Source organism: Acomys minous (genome assembly GCF_964271855.1).
Source record: "Acomys minous genome assembly, chromosome: 16".
Classification (NCBI taxonomy): Eukaryota; Metazoa; Chordata; class Mammalia; order Rodentia; family Muridae; genus Acomys; species Acomys minous.
The window spans coordinates 54,796,322-54,822,310 of NC_140498.1; the positions used below are offsets into that span (position 1 = coordinate 54,796,322).

Consider the following 25,989-nt stretch of genomic DNA (forward strand, 5'->3'; position numbering starts at 1 on the left):
CAGTGAGCTTTACATCTAGCTTTCGTTCCTGTTTACCAGTGTCATACATAGGATCATTATTATGTGTAGTTTGAAGATGTTTGAGGATTTATGGTTCATCAGGTAAGAGCAGGGGCTGATCTTCCAGATTAGACTTGAGTCTGGTTGGTTCCTAGCACCCATGTTGGACAGCACACAACTGTACATAACTTCAGTTCCAAGAGAGCGCATGTCCTCTAGGGGCACCTGCACACTTGTACACACATATACATACACAAACACACATGCACATACCTGTACACACACTTTATTTATTTATTTTTAAATATTTATTTGTTTATTATTATGTATACAGTGTTCTGGCTGTATGAACACCTGCAGGCCAGAAGAGGGCACCAGATCTCATTACAGGTGGTTGTGAGCCACCATGTGGTTGCTGGGAGTTGAACTTAGGACCTCTGGAAGAGCAGATAGTGCTCTTAACCTCTGAGCCATCTCTCCAGGCCCCACACAACCACTTTTAAAAAATAAAATATAGGCTTGGAAGCCGGGCGGTGGTGGCGCATGCCTTTAATCCCAGCCAGCACTCGGGAGGCAGAGGCAGGTGGATCGCTGTGAGTTCGAGGCCAGCCTGGTCTACAATGTAAGCCCAGGACAGCCAAAGCTACACAGAGAAACTCTGTCTCGAAAAACGTAAAAAAAAAAAAAAAAAAGGCTCGTCAGTGAGGGTGCACACCTTTAATCCTAGCACTTGGGAAGTAGAAGCAGGCAGGTTTCTGTAAGTTCGAGGCCAGCCTGGTCTACAGGGTGAGTTCCAGGACAGCTAGGGCTACACAGAGAAACTCTGTTTCAAAAAGCCAAAACAAACAAACAAACAAACAAATAAAAATATAAATAAAATAACGAGGCTTACTGGCACATGCCTTTAACCTTCCCCTGCCAGGAGGCAGAGGCAAGCACGTCTCTGCGAGTCACCTGCTCTACATCGTGAGTTCCAGGCTAGCTCCGAGTGTCATCTTGATTCTTTTAATCATTTGTTTTTACTTGTATATGTATGACAGTTTTGTTTTCATGTATGAATATGTATTGTATGTGTTCTGGTGCCTGCAAAGACTAGAAATGTGCATCAGATCCCCCTGGAACTGGAGTTACAGATGGTTTTGGGCTACCATGTGGGTGCTGGGCTATGTTTTAAAATACATATATAAAGAATACATATGCATGTGGTAACACCCCTCTTACTTTTTTTAAACTTAAGAGGATAACAAAGGGTTGGAAAGATGGTCCTTCTTGCAGAGGTCCTGGGTTTGAGTCCCCAGCACCGTTGTCGTGGCTCACACCAACCTGTAATTCCCATCCACTCAGGGGGTGCGCATTCATATACATGAGTCTAAAAAATTCTTAATAAAAGAAACTATCAAATAAACATACTTTTTAGGCCCTATGTAGATTTCAAAACCTGCATCTGTTCTTTGTACTTTCTCCAACAATCAACATAGTAAATTTGATATCCAGAGGTCAGGAGTTCGAGTCTCACCGGGATAGCACTGTAAAGAGGTCACTGTTCTTCAAGCAGTCCGACAAGTTGTCCACAGCAGCTTCCAGGGTCAGGAGTGCTTCCATCACATATCCCTGCAAAGCAAAGCACACAGGCACGGCATCACACATCCCTGCAAAGCAAAGCACACAGACACGGCATCACACATCCCTGCAAAGCACATAGACACGGCATCACACATCCCTGTAAAGCACACAGACACGGCATCACACATCCCTGCAAAGCACACAGACACGGCATCACACATCCCTGCAAAGCACACAGACACGGCATCACACATCCCTGCAAAGCACACAGACACGGCATCACACATCCCTGTAAAACACACAGACACGGCATCACACATCCCTGTAAAGCGCACAGACACGGCATCACACATCCCTGCAAAGCGCACAGACACGGCATCACACATCCCTGTAATGCACACAGACACGGCATCACACATCCCTGTAATGCACACAGACATGGCATCACACATCCCTGTAATGCACACAGACATGGCATCACACATCCCTGTAATGCACACAGACACGGCATCACACATCCCTGTAAAGCACACAGATACGGCATCACACATCCCTGCAAAGCACACAGACATGGCATCACACATCCCTGTAATGCACACAGACATGGCATCACACATCCCTGTAATGCACACAGACATGGCATCACACATCCCTGTAATGCACACAGACATGGCATCACACATCCCTGTAATGCACACAGACATGGCATCACACATCCCTGCAAAGCACACAGACACGGCATCACACATCCCTGTAAAACACACAGATACGGCATCACACATCCCTGCAAAGCACACAGACATGGCATCACACATCCCTGCAAAGTGCACAGACACGGCATCATACATCCCTGTAAAACACACAGACACGGCATCACACATCCCTGCAAAGCACACAGACACGGCATCCATACAGGGACGGGCAGAGCTTGGCCTGCACATAATGGGGATCCCAGCTGGGACTCGGTAGATTGTGAAATTGAATCCTCACAGAGGACAGAAAGACCCAAGTATCACAAGATAACCCTCCCCCAAATAAACTAACTCATAGCCATCTGCCATAGAAAACCACCACTACCATCACCAAAAAGACAGACACAAGAAGCCACACAAAGATTTGTAGATGTTCGAGTCACAACATGTGATCACATCTGTTGAATTTGTAGAACAAATCTCTTGGAGTGACTTTTGGAAATAATAAGGGTTAATTTTTTTCTCCCCCGAGACGGGGTTTCTGTGTAGCCTTGGCTGTCCTGGACTCACTTTGTAGACCAGGCTGGCCTCAAACTCACAGAGATCCACCTGCCTCTGCTTCCCAAGTGCTGGGATTAAAGGCAGGCACTACCACGCCTGGCTTATAAGACTAACTTCTAAAATCTCTTTTTTGTGTGTGTGTGGTTCTGAGGGTCAAAGCCAAACCTGTATAGACTCTGGAGCAGCGCTGGGTCATGGGGGAGCACTTACGTGGCCACCCCCTTCCTTCCATACCTGAATCTCGTCACCGTGCTCTCCGATCACCTCCACCAATCTGGATAGAAGATCAGACAGCGCATGCGCTGACAGTGGTTGTTTGAGGGCCCGGAAGATCTGGAAGGATCGGCCTGCATAGTGCCTGGAAGAGCTCGCCAGGGCGGTCTGTAGTGCAACCTCACTCAAGTGCTGTTCCAGATGGAAACCTACGGCAAGAACAGCAGAGGTGGGTCAGCCGGATGCTTTGCAGGAGGAGGCATAGAACAAGCTAACAGCACCCTCCCCCCAACCCCCCACCACATGACCCTGCCTCGGAAACAAACAGGGTGCCAACCTAGCCTGGTCTACAGAGTAAGTTCCAGGCTACACAGAGGAACTCTGTCTTGGAAAAAAAAAAAAAAGAAAAAAAGAAAAAAGAAAAAGCACTTGCTATCTTTCCAGAGGACCTGGGTTCGGTCCCCAGCGCCCGTATGGTGGCTCACAAACACTTGTAACTCCAGTTCCCGGGGATGCAAAGCCCTCTTCTGCCTTCCACGGGACCAGGCACAGGGTGCACGTTAAGTACATGCAGGCAAAGCAGCCAGATCCATAGAAGTTAAAAATAAACAAAACAATATGTAAGCAAGCAGGCAAGTGAGACGATAGAACATGAAGCCATTTCACAATAAAAACACACACTGTATGAATCATGAGAAGTGTAGGAAGAAGGCAGTAAACATGACGTGATGGCTCTCCCCAAAGAAGCTCACTGGTTTTGTGTTGGAGCGCTATGACTTCGGGAAAGCCAGGTTTTCTAAGAGCCCGTGTCCGTCTCCTTGACTTGTGAGCAACAGGCCACATCTCTCAGGATGTTACAGAATTAAGGCCAGCACACAACCCACGTGCATGAAGGCTTTTCCACACTCTGCTTTTTCTCTGTCCTCTGTGGTCCTTTTTCTTTCTCATGTGTGTGTACACCAGCACACCATGGAGGCCATGTGTTGATCCCAGGTGTTTTCCTCAGTGGTGTGTACTCTTTCTCTCTTTCTCCTTTTGGAGACAGCGTCTCACACTGGACCTGGAGTTTGCCCATTTCAACTAGACTGGCAGGCCGGTGGATCCACCTGCCCCATTGCCCCAATGCTGGGCTCATAGGGCATAGCTGCTGGGCATCCAGACTCAGGGCTCCATGTGTTTGCAGCAAGCGCTTTACTGACTGAGCCATTTCTTTAGCCATTGGACTGACTCTGTCTCTCTCTGTCTCTGTCTCGTCTGTGTCTGTCTGCCTGTCTGTCTCTCTCTCCCCCTCCCTCTCTCAAAATAGAACAATTTCCTTCCCTTCCTTTTTCTTTCCTTCCCTCCCTCCCTCCATCCCTTCTTTTCCTCCCTCCCTTCTGCTAAGAAAGGGTCTCACACTGCAGCTTGGGGTGGCCTGGAACTTACTATGGGGCAGGCTAGCCTTGAACTTGAAACAGTCCTCCTGCCTCAGTCTGCCACGATTATAGGATAAGCAACCATGCCCAGCTTGCTTCTTTTTATAAAGAGGTTTTGTTAGAAACATATTTTTTAAAAGGTGGAGAAAGACAGGGATGCATCTAACTAATTCTAAGCCATCCACAGCCAGGTGCTAAAGTGAGTTCCATCAATACACGGACCCTGAAATGCAGACGCTGCAGGGAAGGCAGTAAACATGACATGATGGCTCTCCCCAGTGTGAGAACACAGATGCCCAGGTGGGAAGGAAAACGCAGGATAAAGCACACATTGTTTGTGCATCACTAAGCTGTGGGATTGCTTTTCCTCTTTTCAGAGAGATGGACAAGAATAGAGGAACTGAAAATACTTAGGGATTTCTCCCCCCCAACGGCCTCAGAGGACTTTTGATGTTTGGCTTTCACATGAATGCAGACAACAAGGCATAAATCTATTGCTGTTTGCTGCAGTTTGGAAGTGTTTGCTGTGTTGTCATAATGGAGTGAGCTCTGTGAGGGCTGTTGGCAAACAGAGTAAGGTACCTGATTTGGAGTCTTTAAATACCGATACAACGTGACGCAGGAAGTTAGAGAGCTGCTCGGCGCTCTTTGAGTTCTGGTTTTTGGGTGTGATGTCTTCATGGCACCAAAGAGGCCCAAATGCCCTAAAACAAAACATACCGATGTTAAAAACATGCCTGTCATTTTGTGTTAAAAGACACACAAAGGGGGCTGGAGAGATGGCTCAGTGGTTAAGAGCACCGCCTGCTCTTCCAGAGGTCCTGAGTTCAATTCCTAGCAACCACATGGTGGCTCACAACCATCTAATGTAATCTGATACACTCTTCTGTAGATAAAGCACTCATATGCAATAAATAAAATAAATAAATCTTAAAAAAAAGACACACAAAGGAGGTTCTAACTCCAAAGATACATTTTTAAAAAAGATTTTATTAGTTGTAACTATGTTTGAGTGTGTGTATCTGTGTGGGGGTATGTGCCATAAGTGTAGCATTCACAGAAGCCAGAAGAGGGCACCTGATCCCCTGGAGACAGGGCTGGAGACAGCTGTGATCCGCCTTGTGTTGGTGATGGGCACTGAACTTTGGTCTTCTGGAAGAGCAGCAAGTGCTTTTAACTGCTGAGCCATCTCTCCATATATAAATATATATTTATATGAGTATAAATATAAAATATACATTTTAAACTTCATGAATTAACTAGAGGAAGCATATCAAGACTCCTGCATTTACTCAAAAATAACTGTGGTTTGTGGGGATTTGCTTTTCATTTTTTAAATTAATTATCATGTGTGAGTATGATGAGAGTATGATGTGAGTATGATGCAAGTATGATGCAGGTATGATGCAAGTATGATGTGGGTATGATGCGAGTAGGATGTGAGAACCATGCATGTATGATGCAGGTGCAATGTAAGTCTGATGTGGGTATGATGTGGGTGCGATGCAAGTAGGATGAAAGTATGATACAGGTATGATGTGGTATGCTGAGGGTATGATGTGGGTATGATGAGGGTATGATGAGGGTATGATGAGGGTATGATGAGGGTATGATGAGGGTATGATGTGGGTATGATGAGGTTATGATGAGGGTATGATGAGGGTATGATGTGGGTATGATGAGGGTATGATGAGGGTATGATGAGGGTATGATGAGGGTATGATGAGGGTATGATGTGGGTATGATGAGGGTATGATGAGGGTATGATGAGGGTATGATGAGGGTATGATGAGGGTATGATGAGGGTATGATGAGGGTATGATGAGGGTATGATGTGGGTATGATGTGGGTATGATGAGGGTATGATGTGGGTATGATGAGGGTATGATGAGGGTATGATGAGGGTATGATGAGGGTATGATGAGGGTATGATGTGGGTATGATGTGGATATGATGAGGGTATGATGAGGGTATGATGAGGGTATGATGTGGGTATGATGTGGATATGATGAGGGTATGATGAGGGTATGATGAGGGTATGATGAGGGTATGATGAGGGTATGATGAGGGTATGATGTGGGTATGATGTGGGTATGATGAGGGTATGATGAGGGTATGATGAGGGTATGATGAGGGTATGATGAGGGTATGATGTGGGTATGATGAGGGTATGATGAGGGTATGATGAGGGTATGATGAGGGTATGATGAGGGTATGATGCAGGTATGATGAGGGTATGATGAGGGTATGATGAGGGTATGATGTGGGTATGATGAGCGTATGATGAGGGTATGATGAGGGTATGATGAGGGTATGATGAGGGTATGATGAGGGTATGATGAGGGTATGATGAGGGTATGATGTGGGTATGATGAGGGTATGATGAGGGTATGATGAGGGTATGATGAGGGTATGATGAGGGTATGATGAGGGTATGATGAGGGTATGATGCAGGTATGATGAGGGTATGATGCAGGTATGACGTATCTGAGCGTAGATGCCATAGTGCATGTGTGGAGGTCAGCAGGCAATTTTATGGAATCTGTTCTTTCTTTCCACATTTTTGTGGGTCCTGGGGATTGAACTCAGGTTGTCATACTTTCTGGGCAAGTGTTTTTACTCGCAGAGCAGCCGTCCTCACCAGCCTGACTGTTTCTTGGGCGCCACTTATTGTTTTTAAAATTACATGTATTGCTTGTAGGCCTGGCTAGTGATTAACTAAGACACTGACACTTGTTATATTTTAAAATAGTCTTAGTTAACCTAGGGTAGAGTAGGTGTCAATCTTTTAAACTACCTCCCATAGTGGGACAGGTATGGGATCCCTGTCTCAATCCCATGTCATCTGTTTTTAATAACTTTTATCAAGCTACTTCCCATCCATAATCCTAAATATTTGTTCATGTTTTTTATGGATTCTTTATCTACGCTGCTGGCCATGTGTTTTTCTTCTATCTAACCCATGGCGGCCTTCCTCTCTTCCCTTCAGGTCTCTCTCCTTCTCCTCATGGCGGTCCTTCTTCTTCCCAGAATTCCTCTCTCTCTAAGGCCCACCTATCGCCTGCCCTGCCCAAGTGCGATGGTTTTTTATTAAACAAAAGGTGAGGCAGACAACAAACAGTAATCAACATAAAATTGCATCAGATTATGTCTCAACACCCGACTGTCATTAGTTTACATTTATTTACAACAATTAAAATCTCTTCCTTCAGGCCAGCAAGATGGCTGCCGAGTTTGATCCCTGGGGCCTATGTGGTGGGAGGAGAGCACTGATCCTGGCTGCTTGTCCTCTGCTCCCCACCCACCCATTGTGCCAGGCACCCTCCCCACCGGCAAACGAGTGAAAGAATGAATGAATGTAAAGCGTCTATTTAAAAGGAACAGCGGTTGGCAAACTGCAGGAGCGATATTTTGTTTGGAGAATGACATGAAATACTAGAGTTTGCCTAGACGAAAAGTCTTGTTGTTGTTGTTGTTGTTAAGAACCATATTACCGCGGTGTGAGAGCCCACAGAGCAACAGGAAATGCTTCTGTTATCGAAACTTGTGTTTGAACAGTAAGGATGGGATGGAGGCGCTGGAGAGAGGGCTCAGAGGTTAAGAGCACTGGCTGCTCCTCCAGAGGTCCTGAGTTCAATTCCCAGTAGCCACACGGTTGGTCATAACTATCTGTAACTCCTGCTCCGGGGGATCTGGTGCCCTCTTCTGTCTTCACGGGCACTGTGCATACACTGTGCATACGCAGGTAAAACATTGATACCCACAAAATTAAGATTCTTTAAAAAAATAATAATGGGGTAGTTAGATGAGGCGACTGCTGACACACTGTACTGTCAGACTCCAAGAGGCCACAGTTAGTGTTGACAGCTGTGGGCCAAATATGTAAAAACGAATTCCCCCCCAGCATGACTCCAGATCTTGAGTGAGCAGGCTTGTCCATGTCACTGGCCCCAGGGTGCCTCCAGCCTGAAGTCTTGCTGATGGATATGGAGAGTCAGAAGGCCAGAAAGGACAGGACCATCTGCGGTTTTCCCATGATGCTTCGTTTCTGGCTTCTGACTCTGAGCAGGTGCCCTGGGTTGATTGTGGCCAATATCCTTGGTCTCCAGGGTGGAAGTCAGTCCATGGCAGCACCCTACCATCTGTGGTATCATCTCATCGCTATAACCCAAATCTCCCTGCGGGCCCATCATCTCACCGGTGGATATTAAGACGGCCTCGCATAGCATCTGCCCTTGACTCTGGCAAATATAAGTCAAGAAAAAATAGGGCTTCTTTCAAACACCGAGATCTATTTTCCCCGCCATGTGATTTAAAGGGCTGGTGGTCCCTCAAATCATCCATTACCTGGTCGTCAGGAACTCGATGAGCTTGTTTGCCTTCTCATCCGTTTCAGCAGCAGCATCCACATCTTCCACCTCCTGGGTCATCTGGGGGAGGTTCCCACTGCTGCCGCCCAGACTGATGCTGGAGGATGTGGAACTGGAGCTCAGGCCGGAGTCCGGCACTGGGGACGACTCCTCCTCCCTCAGGAAGTCAAAGCCACCTGGTGGGAGGAGACGGGAAGGGAGGAGTGGGCTAGTGTGCCCACAGGCATGGTGCAGCTGGGAGGTAAGCGTGTAAGTGTGACAGTTGTGAACAGTAAGTGAACTGTGTCTACAGGTCACCAATACCAGTCATTTTTCTTTTTTCTAGTTTGTCAAGACAGGGTTTCTCTGTGTGGCCTTGGCATGATATTCAAAGAACTATATACAGAACACATATCTGTCTAACATTGTACATCTCTAGGTATACTGCTGTTTGAAAATATATACATGCAACCATCCTCCTTTTCTCTATTTAAAAAGGAATCTGCATTCTGTCAGATTCCAGTAAATACAGGCAGCCACTCAATAAACTGAAAACCCCTCCATGGGAACAAGAAGGCACAAAAGAGGCGCCTGGTACACGCGCCATGTCCTGCTCAACACGGTCACCTTGTCCCACAATCTCATCCTCTGGCATTCCAAGCCAGAGCTCTTGGCGGATGAGCACTTTGATGTCAGTACACCCAGAGGGACGTACTCACTGAGAGAGGGGGCAGCAGGCAGGGGAACTGTGGGAACGCACATTCACTCAACCCTGAGAGGGATTGCTGGAGACATTATCACATGAGACCAGGTGTTAATCTATGCTGCGGAAGGTTGAACCTAACATCACAAGGGAAGCGAGTGTGGACTCCACGGCCTCTCGGGGTCACCTCCCCACTGGCGACACCGTCACTTGTCTTCTTACCCGTGTACAGATATTCTGGCTGGTAAGCTGGCTGCATGGTGAGGGTCTTGGCTTCCCCCATCTCTCGGGTCTGCAGGAGTACGGAGGCAATGGCGTGAAAGTTGCTGTTGCAGGAGAGGGCGATGAGGAGGTGAAGGAGCAATTTTTTGCTGTGCTCGAAGACTTCAGGCCGATAGTGGTCCAGACCTGGAACAGAGGGCACAATCTCTTAATAGGAACAAGCGCTAAAGCTCCTTGAGGTTCTTGGGATGGCAAAGACTCCAGGACGCTAGTAGTGCGTGCGCTGGAAGAAGAACAGTAAGTCATCTTTGTTAGTGTTTGGGTTACCAGCATGAAGAAGTTGGGCTTAGGGAAAAATAAAATACTTTGTGACTTTTTTTTTTTTTTTTTTTTTTTTGGTTTTTCAAGACAGGGTTTCTCTGTGTACCTTGGCTGTCCTAGACTCACTTTGTAGACCACGCTGGTCTCAAATTCACAGCAATCCACCTGCCTCTGTCTTTTGAGTGCTGGGATTAAAGGCATGCACCACCACTGCCTGGCTGACACTTTGTGACTTAAATGAAAAGTCTGCATAGAATGTTGACAGGTGGTCTTTTCTCGTCCCCTCTGTAGTGTTTAATGTGGTTCATATTCTTTCTTCCTGATGCCTTCTCTTCCCTGGAGCTGTTGTTGAAGTGGGTTTTGTTTAATGAAAACCTGTCTTTATGGGCTATACCTTGCTTGGAAGTGCAGACTGGCTTTGAGTTTGTTTTTTTTTTGTTGTTGTTGTTATTTTGTTTTTTGTTTTTCGTTTTTCGAGACAGGGTTTCTCTGTGTAGCCTTGGCTGTCCTGGACTCACTTTGTAGACCAGGCTGGCCTCGAACTCACAGAGATCCGCCTGCCTCTGCCTCCCGAGTGCTGGGATTAAAGGCGTGTGCCACCACGCCCAGCTCCTGGCTTTGAGTTTGAGGTCATCCGTCAGCCATGGAGTGCTGGGATCCCAGACGTGAGCCGCCACATAAGGCCCAAAGCAGCTTCATGTTATTCTCTCTTTCCAACTTAACTGGTGTTCTAGATAGTTCCTCTCCACTTTTTGCCCACCACTTGGACATCTAAAGCAAGGTACTTAGCCTGCCACATCCCCTGCTATTTCTCTCTTTGCTTTGATCAAGTTTCATGCCTTTCTATTTGTTTTCTCAGCCAAAGACCCCCAAGTGAGCCCACAATACTTTGGTTATCTTTAAAGATGCATTATTAATGTTTATATTACAGAAGTGTCAGTGTTAAACTATGACTGATCACCTGGGACATTATATATGACAGAAATGAATATGAAAAGGAAATGAAAAAGGAAAAGGCTCATTTCAGAACTGAGAGGAACCTGTGTGCAATGAAACACACGCCTATGCATTTATTTATTTATTTATTTTTTCAAGACAAGGTTTCTCTGTGTAATAGAGAACTCGCTCTGTAGACCAGGCTGTCCTCTAACTCAGCGATCCACCTGAAAATCCCTCCATGGGAACAAGAAGGCACAAAAGAGGCGCCTGCCTCTGCCTCCAGAGTGCTGGGATTACAGGCGTGTGCCACCACCACCCGGCTTTTTACATGCTTATCATCCTGTTGGTTAGAATCCCCCTTAGATCCCCTTACCTAAGAAGACGGCGTGAAGTAACAGAGGAAGATGAAGGGCCCAGTCTTCTCGCACACTGTGATCCACCACCATCTCGGTCATAAAGATCACCGCAATATTACACCTGGCCGACAAAGCAGAGAAATTAACATAAACTTGTACAGAAGATTAGTCTCATAGTTATACAGAGGAAACACTCAGAGGGCCACAGGCTGATCATAAAGTCAGAAAAGTCCCATTGGTCACCTTTAGTGAGACCTGTTGAAAGTCCCTCATCTCCAGGGTGGAGAAGTTCAGTCAAAGCAAAGAGCTCATTTCCCTCTGCCGCTCACCTGTGCAGCGCCTGCCGCTCACCTGTGCAGTGGCCCTCGTGGAGTGACGGTCTCTGGGAGGTAGTCGACTAAGGGGGCCCAGCATCCTCCAGTGCACGGCATGGGTAAGGGCTGTGGCTGCTTGGCCTCCGTAATAGTTAACAACCAGCCCGTGTAGGGCGAGATCGGATCATCTGGAGGATGAGAAAGATATGGCTGCTTTATTTGTATGTGTGTGTGTGTGTGTGTGTGTGTGTGTGTGTGTGTGTGTGTGTTAAAAGACTCGTGTTTCCCATAGTTGGTGTTTGTAGAAAGAGTATTGCAAATGTATGCTTGCCAAAAACAACAGCTCACTAAACACAGATTGCATTGTCAAATGAGTTAGAATCAGTTGATTTCATAATTACTTGATCAGCTATTCCTTGATGGTTTGTAGTTATTTATTATAGAGCAAGGAAAAATCCAGATTTAAAAACGTACAATTGTGATTGCCATTGCAGAGAAAGGCAATTCTGTGTTTCTAGTCAGCTCAGACCAAGAGCCTGAGAGTCATCCTGCACGTCCTCCCATCCCACCATCACGATGACAACAACACAAGGGACGACACAGGCAGGTACCATGTCAGGCACTGTCCTGTGTATTTTGCATCCCAAGGGTCTAATCATGGCTACTTTACCATCACCATCCCTGTTTTATACTGAGGAAACTGACATTTCTACACATCCAGCCAGATTTGCATCTGACTGCTCACTTGTCCCCAGCTCTTTCCTGCTCTCTGCATCTGATGCACCCTCTTTCCTCGTTCACTCTCCAGAGTTTCCTTTTAGGGGGAGCCTTAAGGAAGCCTGCAGCCCACACAATGACCTCAGGCATCTTTATGAGGCCACCACACACCTCTTATGGCTAACTGCCTCCCACTCCCCCACTGTGCACTCCAGCCCACTCAGGATGACTTCCTTGTTGTTCTGTTCAGGGTTAGACAAGACTTGGTCCAGCCCCGGGGACTGAAATGTTCTAGGCTCTTTTTTACTCACTGCTCTGTCACAAAGGCATTGCAGAAAATACTTCATGTTCTATTTCATTTTGACTAATTTTGAGAAATCAAAGGAAATGATGTGGGGGTGCTTTTCTTAAACCCTGAGATGTTTTTTCTAAGATTTATTTATTTATTTATTTTTATTTACTGTGCATATAATGTTCTGCCTGCATGTGGGCCTCCTCACCAGAAGAGGGCACCAGATCTCCCTGTAGATGGTTGTGAGCCACCATGTGGTTGCTGGGACTTGAACTCAGGACCTTTGGAAGAACAAACAATGTGCTTAACCTCTGAGATGCTTTTTCTTAAACCCACTGGACCATAAGGTGCCACTGTTGTATGTGTGACAGAGATCACTAGAACTTTGCCCCTAGAAAGCGGCAGCATTTAAATTAGTTTCATGCTAGCTGAGCCCATCCTTGCAAGGCATGGTGATCATCTGTTCAAGTCTATACATAGGACATGCTGTGGAGGAACCTGATGGCTGATGTACAGTATTTTCCTTTATGTGCACTTCACCATCACGGAGAAGTGGGTATTGTTCCATTGTGCTTGCCATGGTGTGGGGGCACTTGTTAGTATACTGTTTAACCCCTTCAAGACTGAAGTCAATTAACATTTTTTCAATTAACATTTATATGTGTGTGTATGTCTGCCTCAAAGTATGTCTTTGCACCACATATGTGCAGCTGCCTGAAGAGGCCAGAACTGGTCAGGAGCCCCCAGAAGTGCAGTTACAGAAATGATCAGCTGCTGTGTGATGGTGGGAACTGAACCCACTGCTGTTCATCATCCAGAGGACCTCGCTTCATGGGGTCCCACTACCCACATGGCAGCTTACAATCATCTGTAACCCCAGTTCCAGGGAAACTGATACCCTTCTCGCCTCCATGGGCACAGCACCCATGTGATACATAGTCATACATGTGGGCAAAGCACCCAAAATGTAAACAGTTAGGAATATAACAATTTTAAAAAAGAGTTCCACAATGCAGACTCAGGTCACTGAAGTGTTTCTAGAATTTCTTTAACTCCTAGACAACCTACATTTATACTGGTTGTATCTGCACAAGGTGTCTGGGCCCCAGACAAAAGCTACAAGTGCATTCACCTTCCTGGTTTATCCAACTGCCCATGGCTCAGAGATATTCTTGTACAAAGCATCTCCTGGCCTAGGAAGGGTTTCTGATGCTATGCCACGGGGCGTTTCGATAGGAGATCATATCCATCTGTGGACCATGGATGCACAAGGCTAAAAGCTTAAATCCACTCCAAGACAGTTCCACGGTTACAATTTTTTCTTTAAAAAATTATTCATTTCTTTATTTACTTATTTATCAAATTTGTGTATGCCCAAGGTGGCCAGAGAAGAGGGCCAGATCCTCTCTGGAGCTGGAGTTTGAGGAAGCTGTGAGACGCCATGTGAGTGCTGGGAACAGAAAGCAGGTCCTCTGGAAGAGCAGCCAGTGCTCTTCACTGCCGAGCATCTCTACAGCCCCCAGCAATTTTTTTTTCCAAAGAGGTCATTTCTTACTAGGCGTTCTCCACTTGGCAGTGGAAAATGCCAAAATCCAGGAACACAGAACTAGGGTAGTCTTTTTGGCCTTTAATAATAAAGACCGCCCCCCCCCTCTGTCTCTCTCTCTCTCTCTCTCTGTGTGTGTGTGTGTGTGTGTGTGTGTGTGTGTGTGTGTGTGTGTGGTTTTTCAAGACAGGGTTTCTCTCTGTGTAGCCCTGGCTGTCCTGGATCTTGCTCTATAGACCAGGCTGGCCTTGAACTCATAGAGATCAGTCTCTCTCTGCCCCCCAAGAGCTGGGATTAAAAGTGTGCGCCACCGCGCCCAGCCAGCTCTGCGTGGCTGCACCCCACAGCCTCTGCCACTCACTTTTGTCCTCGTCATACGACCCTCCAGAGCTGTTGCTGTATCTTGACTCCAGGCGAGTGTGGGCTCGGATCACGTTGCTAAACCTTCGAAAACGAAACACAGCCATGAAATGGTGACATGTGTGAGCACTCGTTCCCCCAAAGCAGATTCTACAGGTTAGTGGCTGGCTTTTTGTTTGTGTATTTGTTTTTTCAAGACAGGGTTTCTCTATGTAGCCTTGGCAGTCCAAGACTTTGCTTTGTAGACCAGGCTGGCCTCGAATTCACAGTGATCCACTTGCCCCTGCTTCCCGAGTGTTGGGATTAAAAGCATGCACCACCACGCCTGACTCTCCTCTTTCTTTATAGATGGGGTCTCACTATGAAGTCCTGGCTGGCCTGGAACTCATAATGTTGAGGGATATTTGATCCCATTGTGAACCCGAGATTGTGAACTGTAAAAACCCATTTCTTGTTTGGCATAGGCGAGCCCTAAAATGCACCTTTAAAATAAGAACCGACCGGCAGAGGCAGGTGGATCGCTGTGAGTTCGAGGCCAGCCTGGTCTACAAAGTGAGTCCAGGATGGCCAAGGCTACACAGAGAAACCCTATCTCGAAAAACCAAAAAAAAAAACAAAACAAAAACAAAAACAAAAAACAACAACAACAAAAACTGACCAAGAAGAGACTTGATACCCTATGAGCATATACAGGGGGAGGAGGTCCCCCTCAGCCACAGTCATAGGGGAGGGGAGTAAGGGGAAAATGGGAGGGAGGGAAGAATGGGAGGATACAAGGGATGGGATAACCATTGAGATGTAATATGAGCAAATTAATAAATAAAATAAGAACCGAGCTTATTGCCAACAGGTGGTTATGGTGTGGCTCAGCCCTAGCTTTAATCCAAGAGATTCCTGTACACAGGATTTAATAAAATTAACCCTAGGTCAAGAGGTGGAGCAAGAAGCCAGCTGACAGGGATTAAAGAGCAGGAGGGTCTCTGAGTTGAAGGGTATTAAAGACAGTGTGGATAAAGGAGGGGCTTTTTGGGCTTTGAGCTAGCAAGCCTTTGGCCTTGGGTTTTTGGCCTTTTCTTCCTGGGCTGTCAGCTGAGCTAGCGAGCCTTTTGGGCCTTTTTCTTTGGGATGTGAGCTGAGTAGGAAGATCAGCTGGGTGCTTTCTCTGCCTCTCTGAGCTAGTGGGTTTTCACCCCAGCATCTGGCTCCTGAGTCTTTATTAGTAAAATTGAGTGATTAGGATTTTCATTTTTAAAAACAGCACCATGTACACCAGGTTGGCCTTGAATCCACAGAAATCCACTTTTTTTTTTTTTTTTTTTGAGATAGGATTTTTCTGTGTCTTGGCTGTCCTGGACTCATTTTGTAGACCAGGCTGGCCTTGAACTCACAGAGATCCACTTGCCTCTGCCTCTCGAGTGCTGGGATTAAAGGCATGTGCCACCACTATCCAGCCATTTTTCTTAAATTACACCCCAAACATTTTTTTTTTCCAGTCAGGAGAGCCAGAGGTCTTGTCTTGTTCATAAGTCAAGTCCAAACTTTGAGAGAATAGTGTACTTTAAACATTGGGCTCCAACTGCAAACCTAACGTCTGTTTGGGAATGAAGATATGCACGGCTCCTTATTCCTGCACAGGACAGGCTGGACAGCCAGCCAGACCTGCTGAGTAACAGAACAGAGAGAGGAAGAAACAGAGATACACAGCACTTTCATAAGCAAGCTGGGGCTATGGATAAATTAAAGTTTCCCTCGGAGGGTGATAATTGGGAGATAATATAATCATGATTGGAAAGATTGTTTTATGCATATCTATGGATTATTCACTCAATTAGAGGAAAATGCTGGGCCACATGAATGCCACCTGCATCATCTCATTTAGTTTGCCTCTCATTAAAAAAAAAATATTTATTTATTATATATACAGTATTCTACCTGCATGTCACTTCTGCACTTCAGAAAAGGCCACCAGATCTCTTAGACTGTTGTGAGCCATTATGTGGTTGCTGGGAATTGAACTCAGGACCTTTGGAAGAGCAGCCAGTGCTCTTAACCTCTGAGCCATCTCTCCAGCCCCCGTTGCTTCTCATTTTTGACATGGTATTATTTACTTTACAAATGGGAAAACTGAGGCTGAATGAGGTTAAACAACTTGCCTGGTGTCAATGCTAGGGAGGTTCTGTTCATGCCATGATACCTCAGAGTGGGAAAAGCACCATTTAAGACTGCACGGGTGTCTGAGTGACGACATCCCTAGGATTCTAACCTGATTGAAATGTCAGAACATTGTAGTGTGCCTGGTAGATACGTTTAAGTGTGACTAAGCCCTTAATCACAAGCTCTATGGCTGGGACAAAGATGCTTACCCCAAGAACTCCAAATGAAGGCTGGAGAGATGGCTCAGAGATGGTTAAGAGCACTGCCTGCTCTTCCAGAGGTCCTGAGTTCAATTCCCAGCAACCACATGGTGGCTCACAACCATCTATAATGTGATCTGATACCCTCTTCTGCAGATAAAGCACTCATATGCAATAAATAAAAAATAAGTAAAAGAAAAAAAGTATTAAAAAAAATGAACTCCAAACGTGACCAAAGAAAATAGAAAATATTTTGTGCTTTAAAAAAGTATACTTTTAGTTTTGTATGGGTCTGTGTGTTTTGCCGGCATGTATATATGTGTGCCACACATGTATGCAGTGCCTGGGGGGTGGGGTGGGCAGGAGAGGACATTGCATCCTTGGAACTGGTGTTACAGATGGCTGTAAGCCGCAGTGTGGGTGCCGGGAATCAAACCCGGGTCTTCCACAGTAGCAGTGCGTGCTCTTAGCCACTGAGCCAGCTCTCCAGCCTAATTTTATGCTTTTATCATGTTATTATCATGCTTAAGTCGAGATCTGTAGGGTGCCTTGTTGGATGCCCAAAGCATTTGAATTAGTCCATGTTCATCATTCTCTTTTAATTGACTTTTTTATTACTCACTTGCTATTAGCATCATCTTCTCTTCATAACAAAGTAAAACTAACTACCAGATATGCTGGGGGTTTTTTTGTTGTTGTTTTTTTTGTTTTTGTTTTTGTTTTTTTTTTGTTTTTAGAGACAGGGTTTCTCTGTGTAGCCTTGGCTGTCCTGGACTTGCTTTGTAGACCAGGCTGGCCTCGAACTTACAGCGATCCGCCTGCCTCTGCCTCCCGAGTGCTGGGATTAAAGGCGTGCGCCACCACGCCTGGCTGTTCATGTCATCATTCTAACACAGGGTGTAGCTCAGGAAAAACACAGCAAAGTGCTGTGTTTATATTAAACTGTATGGTGTTAGGAATGGAAGCAAGGCCTTCGTACGGGCTTGGTGAGGCGAGAATTTGACCACTGAGGTATATCCCAGCCCCAAAATGGTATATATACTTGTTTTTACATAAAAGATACACAGAAGACTCAATCTATGTCTTTGTATGTAGCCAGGCTATGTATGCACAGACATTAGAAAATTCTCAAGCCAACACAGGTGACAATAGACTAAGCATTTTTTTCCGGCTGGAACAATGGGTGTGGTAGGATGCGGGGTGCCTTACTGAGGTTTCCTTTGCTGTGATAAAGATGCAGCCAAACGCCACTCGGGAGGAAGTGGTTTATGAGACTTAGCTTCCCTGCCCATCACTGAAGGGAAAACAGGGAAGGAACTCACGGCAGAACCTGGAGGCAGGAGCTGAGGCGGCTGCCATGATGGAGTGCTGCTCGCGAGCTGGCTCCCCCGCGCTTGCTCAGCCCGCCTGCTTATAGAACCCAGGGCACCTGCCCAGGGAGGGAGCCATGTGTAGCGGGCTGGGCCTCCACCCCCTTCAACCGCTAACAGAGAAAGCCACGCTCAACTGAGATTCCCTCTTCCCAAATGGTCTAGTTGGTGTCAAGCAGACAGAACCCAGCCAGCACATGGAGTGAGGTAAGGTTTTAGGAAAAGGACACACGCCAGGGAAAGGCGACCGTGTCGCCGAGCCGCATCAGGGATTTCCATTTCATTCCTTAGATTGTTTTTCTCCTCCGCCTGCTGCTCACCTATAGTCTCAGTGACTTCCAATGTTCTCCACTGCCTTGTCTTTTGGGTCACTGCTTTGCGACTCTACAGAACTGGATGCATAGTTTCATACAGGTCAGGCCACAGAGCAGACTATGACACACTGGAGTATCAGACGCTAGGAAAGCTCCAAGCCACGGCCTTCCCCAGAGGCGCCTTAACCGTGCGTGAAACGCAGCGTTCTAAGCAGCGTGTGCAGGGCCCAAACGTCACTTGGCAAAGGACAAAAGCAGGCTGGTGAGAATGCCACGCCTGGAGAGTTCCATGTTTGTACCCATGGCTACTGATAAACCGTGGCACCCAGTAAGTGGGGTTTGGAAAGTGCTGCGGAGGGGGCTGGAGAGGAGATGGCTCAGAGGTTGAGAGAGCTGCCTGTTCTTCCAAAGGTCCTGAGTTCAATTCCCAGCAACTCCAGGATGGCTCATAACCATCTACAATGAAATCTGCTGCCCTCTTCTGGCCTGCAGGTGTTACACGCAGGCAGAACACTGTATACTAAATAAATAAATCTTAAAAAAAAAAAAAAGTGCTGCGGAGGACATGGGGTAGGTGTCACACATTAGATGGCCTTTGTCTCGCCTCCTTTTTGAGACAGATCTAAAGGGGTCTGTTATGATGTTTATGAAGCCAAGATCAAGTCCCTTCAAGATGGGTGATGTTGGAGCCATAACACAGCCTTAAACTCAGGACAATCCTCTGCCTCAGCTTCCCGGATTATGAGGTCCTCCAAGGACAATGCCTCTAAAAGTCCTGTGCCATCTCGATGCTAAAGGCCACCACAAAAATTCCCATGAAGTATAATAATGACTCGGACGAGACGCTAATATGTCAGAGCAGAGAAAACCCCGAGCAGCTTTCTATCACAGAGAAAAAGGAAGATGGGAAACTCAGTCTACAAAATAAATGACTAAAGATGGTGGTTAAGCAGCACCGGCCGCCCTTCCAGAGGACCTCAGTTTGACCCTGAGCACCCACATGGCAGCTCACAACTATCTGCACCTCTAGTTCCAGTGGAATTTAAAATTCTCTCCTGGTCTGTGCAGGCACGGGGCACACACAGACATACATGCAACCAAAACATACAAATAACTAAAGCAAAGTAAAAGAAAACAAAACAGCTGTGTCCTTGCTCTCTTCCCAGTCACTTGCAGAAGAGAGAGAGCCAGGCTATTTATTCACAGGCAACGAGAAGAGGGAGTGCGGGAGAGAGAGAGAGAGAGAGAGAGAGAGAGAGAGAGAGAGAGAGAGAGAGAGAGAGAGGAAGCCCTGCAGAGCTCACAAGAGAGAACAGGTTCCTGGTGCTACGGGGCATCGGTGCTCTTGGTCAATTAAGATGTGATAAAGCAGATGGGCGTGGTGGCGCCCGACTTTAGTCCCAGCACTTGGAAGGCAGAGGCGGGCAGATCACTGTGAGCTTGAGGCCAGCCTGGTCTACAGAGTGAGTTCAGGACAGGCAAGGCTACACAGAGAAACCCTGTCTTGAAAAACAAAAAACGGGGGGTGGGGGGGGGGAGATGTGATTAAAGTACAGTCAAATGAGAATGAAAATGGCTGTGGGTTGAATACAGCTCCTGCCCTGTACTCATGCCAGTGCTTGCCTCTCAAGTCACGTCAGTGGTGTCAAGAGGGTAGAAACTTCATCTCACTGTGGTGTTTACAAGGAAGATACTTAGAAAAAGATGGATCTAGCAGGACATTATTGTGTATTTTTATACAAGGACATTATATGTAAAATATTCATCTATGTGGTACTCAGTGTGTACCCCTGCTCTGTTCCCTCAGGCCACCCAGCCCATAAATATGTGTATATCTGTGTACGAAGAGAAGTTAAGGACCTTAGGACAGAAACTAGATGATGTAAGACAATTAGAATGGAGCCCCTGTAATCTTGGTGGCTTTATATGGAGAACAAAGCGGGGATTAGGGGGGGAAGTGGGGGAAGGGGGTTAATGTATGCACATGCTCCTGTTAGGATCTGATGCAGCCAACGATGGCCTATGCCGAAGCCCACACGGAGCTGTTTAGAATACCAGCCCCTACAACTGTGAGCTAAGTAAACATCTCTCTTAGGAGTTAGCTTGCCTCAGATGTTTGCTACAGTAACAAAAGGTTGATTAACACAAGACTGCTGCAGAGAACTTACCTCAAGACATTTAAGAAATCATATAATAATTAGATCTGAAATCCTCACGTGCCAAATCTCTTCTCATTCCACATGGTTTGTGTCCACTAGCAGAACAATCCTTTTTTTTTTTATTCTCCCAAGATTTATTTTTATTTTATGCAGATGAGTGTTTGCCTGCATGTGTATGTACCATGTGGATACAGTGCCGTGGTGGTCAGAAGAGGGCACCAGATGCCCTGGCACTGGGATTAAGGAAGGTTGTGAGCTGCCACATGGTAGCTGATGACAGAAGCCAGGTCCTTTGAAGAGCAGCCAATGCTCTAACCACTGACCCTCCTCTGCAGGCTCCAACCAGTGTTTTTTATGACGCTCAAGGCTAAGTGGGATTCAGGCACCAGAAAAACGTTTTTACTCTCAGATTCTGCGCAGAATGTATCTTTAGGGCTACATCGGGCAGAGCTGGGAACTCAGCATAGAGAACCTGACTAACTTGTGCGGATGCCACAGACTCCTGCTGAAGGTTAGAGCGGACATCACGTCCAACGCGCACACTGACCTGTCATCAGATTCTTTCAGTATCTTGCTCTCCTCGGGGTCCGGGAAACTGTCCTGGCCGGCGACTACAGTGTTACTGCTGGAGGTGGTTCCTGCACAAAGGATTAGGAGACATCAGAGAGAGCACGCAGAGGGGGTAGCGCAAGTCCTAAGTAATCCAGGAGAGGATTTTCTGTGACATCCCACGCTTGTCAGTCTCAGGAATTTTAAACAACTGTCTCAAAGTCCACAGCGTGGAATTCTAGACAACTATGTCTGTCGGTCAAACTGAATTCCTTCTTCCTCATAAACGAGGCTGTAACACTCTTAGATGTTTCCAGCCACAGGTCAAGGCCTTATATAGAGGTAGGTCTACAGCCCTGCTGGAATGACTTTTGCTATTGCCAATTTGAGACAGGGTCTTGCCATGTAACCTTGACTGACCCTCTTCCCCTGTTCCTCCAATGTCGGGGTGCCGGGCAGGTGCCCTCAGCTCTTGCACTTTTAGTGTTAATGGGTCCAGGAATTATTTAACTAATGATATGGAGGAAGTCCAAGTAGGATTCCGATCCCTAGGCGTGTGTCTCTCTGGAAAAAAATATCCCTAAGAAGTAGGATAAAGAGAGAGCAAAGGACAGCTGGGTGTGGTGGCGTGCACCTGTAGTCCCAGCACTCGGGAGGCAGAGGCAGGTGGATCGCTGTGAGTTCAAGGCCAGCCTGGTCTACTTAGTGAGTCCAGGACAGCCAAGGCTACACAGAGAAGCCCTGTCTCAAAAAACAAAACAAACAGAGAGAGAGAGAGAGAGAGAGAGAGAGAGACAGACAGACAGACAGACAGACAGACAGACAGACAGAATGAGGGGACATGGAGAATGCTTTAAAACATTTGAGGGAGGTAGTACATGTTCCATGAAATGAACAGGTACAGATCGATTGAAAGCAGTAATATGGGCTGGAGAGATGGCTCAGAGGTTAAGAGCACCGTCTGCTCTTCCAAAGGCCCTGAGTTCAATTCCCAGCAACCACATGGTGGCTCACAACCATCTATAATGAGATCTCACATGCAGGCTCACATGCAGGCAGAATACTGTATAAATAATAAATAAGTAAATCTTAAAAAAAAAAAAGAACAAAGGAAAAAGAAAGGAGAGAGAGAGAGAGAGAGAGAGAGAGAGAGAGAGAGAGAGAGAGAGAGAGAGAAGAAAGCAACAATGCTTGGTGAGCACCTGTCATTCAGGATCCACAGAATCAGGGTGTTTTAGTTATAGATACTTTGCACCTGTGTACATGTGATGGAACCGTCTTAGGGGCAAGACTGGAGTTTAAGCATGAAATTCATTTTTGTTTTATGTATCCCTTATACACAATGCCTGAAGGTAACTTTATACATCATTTATATGAGCAAAGTTGGGGCAGGAGAAATGGCTCAGCAGTTAAGACCACCTTCCGCTCTGGCAGAGGACGTGGGGTTGGTTCTTTGCACCCTCATAGCAGCTCACAACCATCTGTAACTCCAGTTCTGGGATCTGATGCCCTCTTCTGGCCTCCCAGGGTACTGCATGCATATGATACATACACACATATGTAGGCAATACGCACAAAATAAAAATAACCAAATTGGGCTGGACAGATGGCTCAGAGGTTAAGGGCACCGACTGCTCCTCCAGATGGTCCTGAGTTCAATTCCCAGCAACCACATGGTGGCTCACAACCATCTATATAATGTGATCTGACGCCCTCCTCTGGCCTGCAGGTGTACATGCAGGCAGAACACTGTATACATGATAATAAATAAATAATAAATCTTTAAAAAAAATAACCAAATCTTAAAACAAACAAACAAAGTTTATGCACATTGAGCTTTCACACCACATTATTATGCCGGTACTCAAAAAGTTTCAAATTTTTGCGCACTTGGGATTTTATGGAACATTCTAGTCAATCATGGGAGAATGTTACCAAGGAGATTCCACTAAGGTATGCAGAAGATTCAGAACTGTAATTCCTAAGAGAATGCAGCGTCCTGGTTGGCATCCACCTAAAGTAGGATAGGTTCTGTGGTGGGGAGGCCAGTGGGCCGCTGAGGGCCTTAAGCGGTCTCTTAAACGAACAGCAAGGCCGGCTCAAGCCTGTTCAGTGCCCTGTGTGACAGGTATGTTCCCAGGTGGTGCGTCCCTACCAGAGGCGGCTGCCGAGGCCTTGCTGCTGGCTGTGAGGCGGTAGAAGGGGGGGTTGTCACAGTGCTGGACGATGGGGTTCACGGGCTCCGTCTGCTGCAGCTCAAAGAGAAGCTCTTCCATCGTTTGGATGGTGTTGTTCCGGCACAGGTATATCGCCACCTTTTTAATCTTGGCGGAAGAAAACAGGAGGAGGATGTACTTTCCATCAGAGTGTTGGGCTGGGAACTCATCCATCTTGGAACACATCGTCATCTGGTACCATGCGTCTAACAACTGACCTCTGCTGTCTGGGAACGGTCTAAACATTGGGATTAAAAGCCTCACTACACAGGCACCTTCTTGAGTGGCTTAATTAAAAAAATTTTTTTACTCTCAGGGTGACCAGAGTCAATTGAAGACAAAAACATTGCAAGATTTTACTGGTGTCCAGTGGCACAGAGTACTTATATGACAAAAATAATTTAATCCACTCTGGGAAAACAACTGCTATTTTTATTAAAAAAGGAATATAGTCCCTGCCCCTTACGCCCCGGTCCCCCGTGGTTTGGATGAGAATGGGCCCCCATAGGCTCCTATATTTGAAATCTTGGTCCCCAGTTGGTGGAACAGTTTGGGAAGGATCAGGGGTGTGGTACCGTTAGAGGAGGCATGTCACTAGGGATGGGCTCTGAGGTGTCAAAAGCCCATACTGGGCCCATTGTCTCTCCCTTTCTTCCTGCCACCTGTGCAGCAGGATGTAAGGCTCTCACTTGCTGTTCCAGCACCACGTCTGTCGCCTCTCTGCCATGAGGATCATGAACTAACCGTCTAAAAGTGTGAGCCAGACCCCAGCTAAATGCTTTTTGTTATAAGACTTGCCACGGGCATGGTGTCTCTTCACAGCAATGGAATAGTAACCAAGATACCTCCTGTCCTCTTTGTCACTAGAAACAAATAAGTCTTAACTGTCTGTAAAGTCTTAGGTTTTAAAAACAACAATATCAAGCCAGGTGTGGTGGCGCACGTCTGTAATCCCAGCACTTGGGAGGCAGAGGCAGGCGGATCTTTGTGAGTTTGAAGCCAGCCTGGTCTACAAAGAGAGTTCCAGGACAGCCAGGGCTACACAGACAAACCCTGTCTTGAAAGACCAAGTACTCACCCCCCCCAAAAAAAAACCCTAACAATATTAATGCCTCACATATCGGCAGACCCTAATAACTAATCTAACCATATGATGACATGCTGCTTGCTGTATGGCCAAAACAGCTCAGAACAGGAAGTCATAAAATAACTCACAAAACCCAAGGAGAAGCCACGTGAATGTTAGAAAGTGCTGCCATTCTGTTGGTGCACCATCCTCAAGTAAAAACAGAATATACTTTGTTTTCTCTCTCATCATATAATTTTGAAAAGGAAAATGTAGTGGGGGCTGGAGAGATGGCTCATTGTTTAAGAGCACTGACTGCTCTTGCAAAAGGTCAGAGTTCAAATCCAGGGTGCTCCACATGGCAGCTCACTACTGTTTGTAACTTCAGTTCCAGGGATCTGTCGCCCTCTTCTGGCCCCCATGAGCACTGCATGCACAAGGTGCACATGCACCATGCAGGCAAACACTCATCCACATAAAATGAAAAGAAATATTTTATTTATTTATTTATTTATTTATTTATTTATTTATTTATGTTTTTCGAGACGGGGTCTCTGTGTTAGCCTTGGCTGTCCTGGACTCACTTTGTAAACCAGGATGGCCTTGAACTCACAGATATCCGCCTGCCTCTGCCTCCCGAGTGCTGGGATCAAAGGTGTGCGCCACCACACCCGGCTCAAAATGAAAATAAATATATCCACATATTTTTAAAGAAAATCCCAGGTCTGCTTTTTTTGTTTGTTTGTTTGAATAATGCCATATGCAAACCAGAAGCTTGTGTGTGTGTGTGTGTGTGTGTGTGTGTGTGTGTGTGTGTGTGTGTGTGTGAGAGTACTGATCTTTACATTTGGCCTCTTTTATACTGGTGCTGTTTATAAAGGAAGCTTTGGTAATTGTCAGGGGAAAAAAAAGCCTCCATTCCCAGGTGTCTGTGTCCTGTAGCTTAGTGCAAGGTGCTGACAGGTGCCCCTGACAGGAGCACATGAGCCTGGGTTGGGGAGGGGTAGAAGGAGCTTTTATGTACCACCTGGATGAGCCCCCAAGGGAACTGCAGCATTTGAAAACACAGAGAGTGTGAGGTGCAGATATCAGGGTGTGAGCCGCAGCAGCAGCAGCAGCGGCAGCGGCAGCGGCGGCGGCAGCGAGCGCTCCCCAAGCCTGGGCGGCACTTACATAGGGCAGGAGGACGGTGTCGCTGCTGACCCCACACAGGCTGATGAGGAACTGCAGAGTGATCCTCAGGTTGTTGCTCCACTTCTCGTTGTTGGCCAGCGCGTTCCACGCGTTCTCCATTTCCGGTCCTGGGACTTCATCTCCATACTAAGCCAACAAGATTAAAAAGCGGCCTCCGTGAGTGTGTGCAGGACAGAGACTGCCTCGAAGGTTATGATTGTTCAA

At 46.5% G+C, this 25,989-nt stretch overlaps 1 protein-coding gene across 3 annotated transcripts in view; it reads right to left on the reverse strand.

The window, feature by feature from the left end:
• Positions 1-25,989, reverse strand: part of FRY (FRY microtubule binding protein) — a 360,844-nt gene that overhangs the window by 63,130 nt on the left and 271,725 nt on the right. For all 3 annotated transcript variants that reach the window (XM_084763560.1, XM_084763561.1, XM_084763562.1), the window contains 11 exons: positions 25,765-25,911; positions 23,465-23,633; positions 21,308-21,398; positions 14,565-14,647; positions 11,686-11,836; positions 11,352-11,455; positions 9,719-9,904; positions 8,792-8,990; positions 5,027-5,148; positions 3,051-3,238; positions 1,517-1,611 (listed from right to left, as the gene is read on the reverse strand). In XM_084763560.1, coding sequence (XP_084619686.1) covers positions 1,517-1,611; positions 3,051-3,238; positions 5,027-5,148; positions 8,792-8,990; positions 9,719-9,904; positions 11,352-11,455; positions 11,686-11,836; positions 14,565-14,647; positions 21,308-21,398; positions 23,465-23,633; positions 25,765-25,911 — 1,535 coding nt within the window. The remainder of the gene's footprint in view (positions 1-1,516; positions 1,612-3,050; positions 3,239-5,026; positions 5,149-8,791; positions 8,991-9,718; positions 9,905-11,351; positions 11,456-11,685; positions 11,837-14,564; positions 14,648-21,307; positions 21,399-23,464; positions 23,634-25,764; positions 25,912-25,989) is intronic.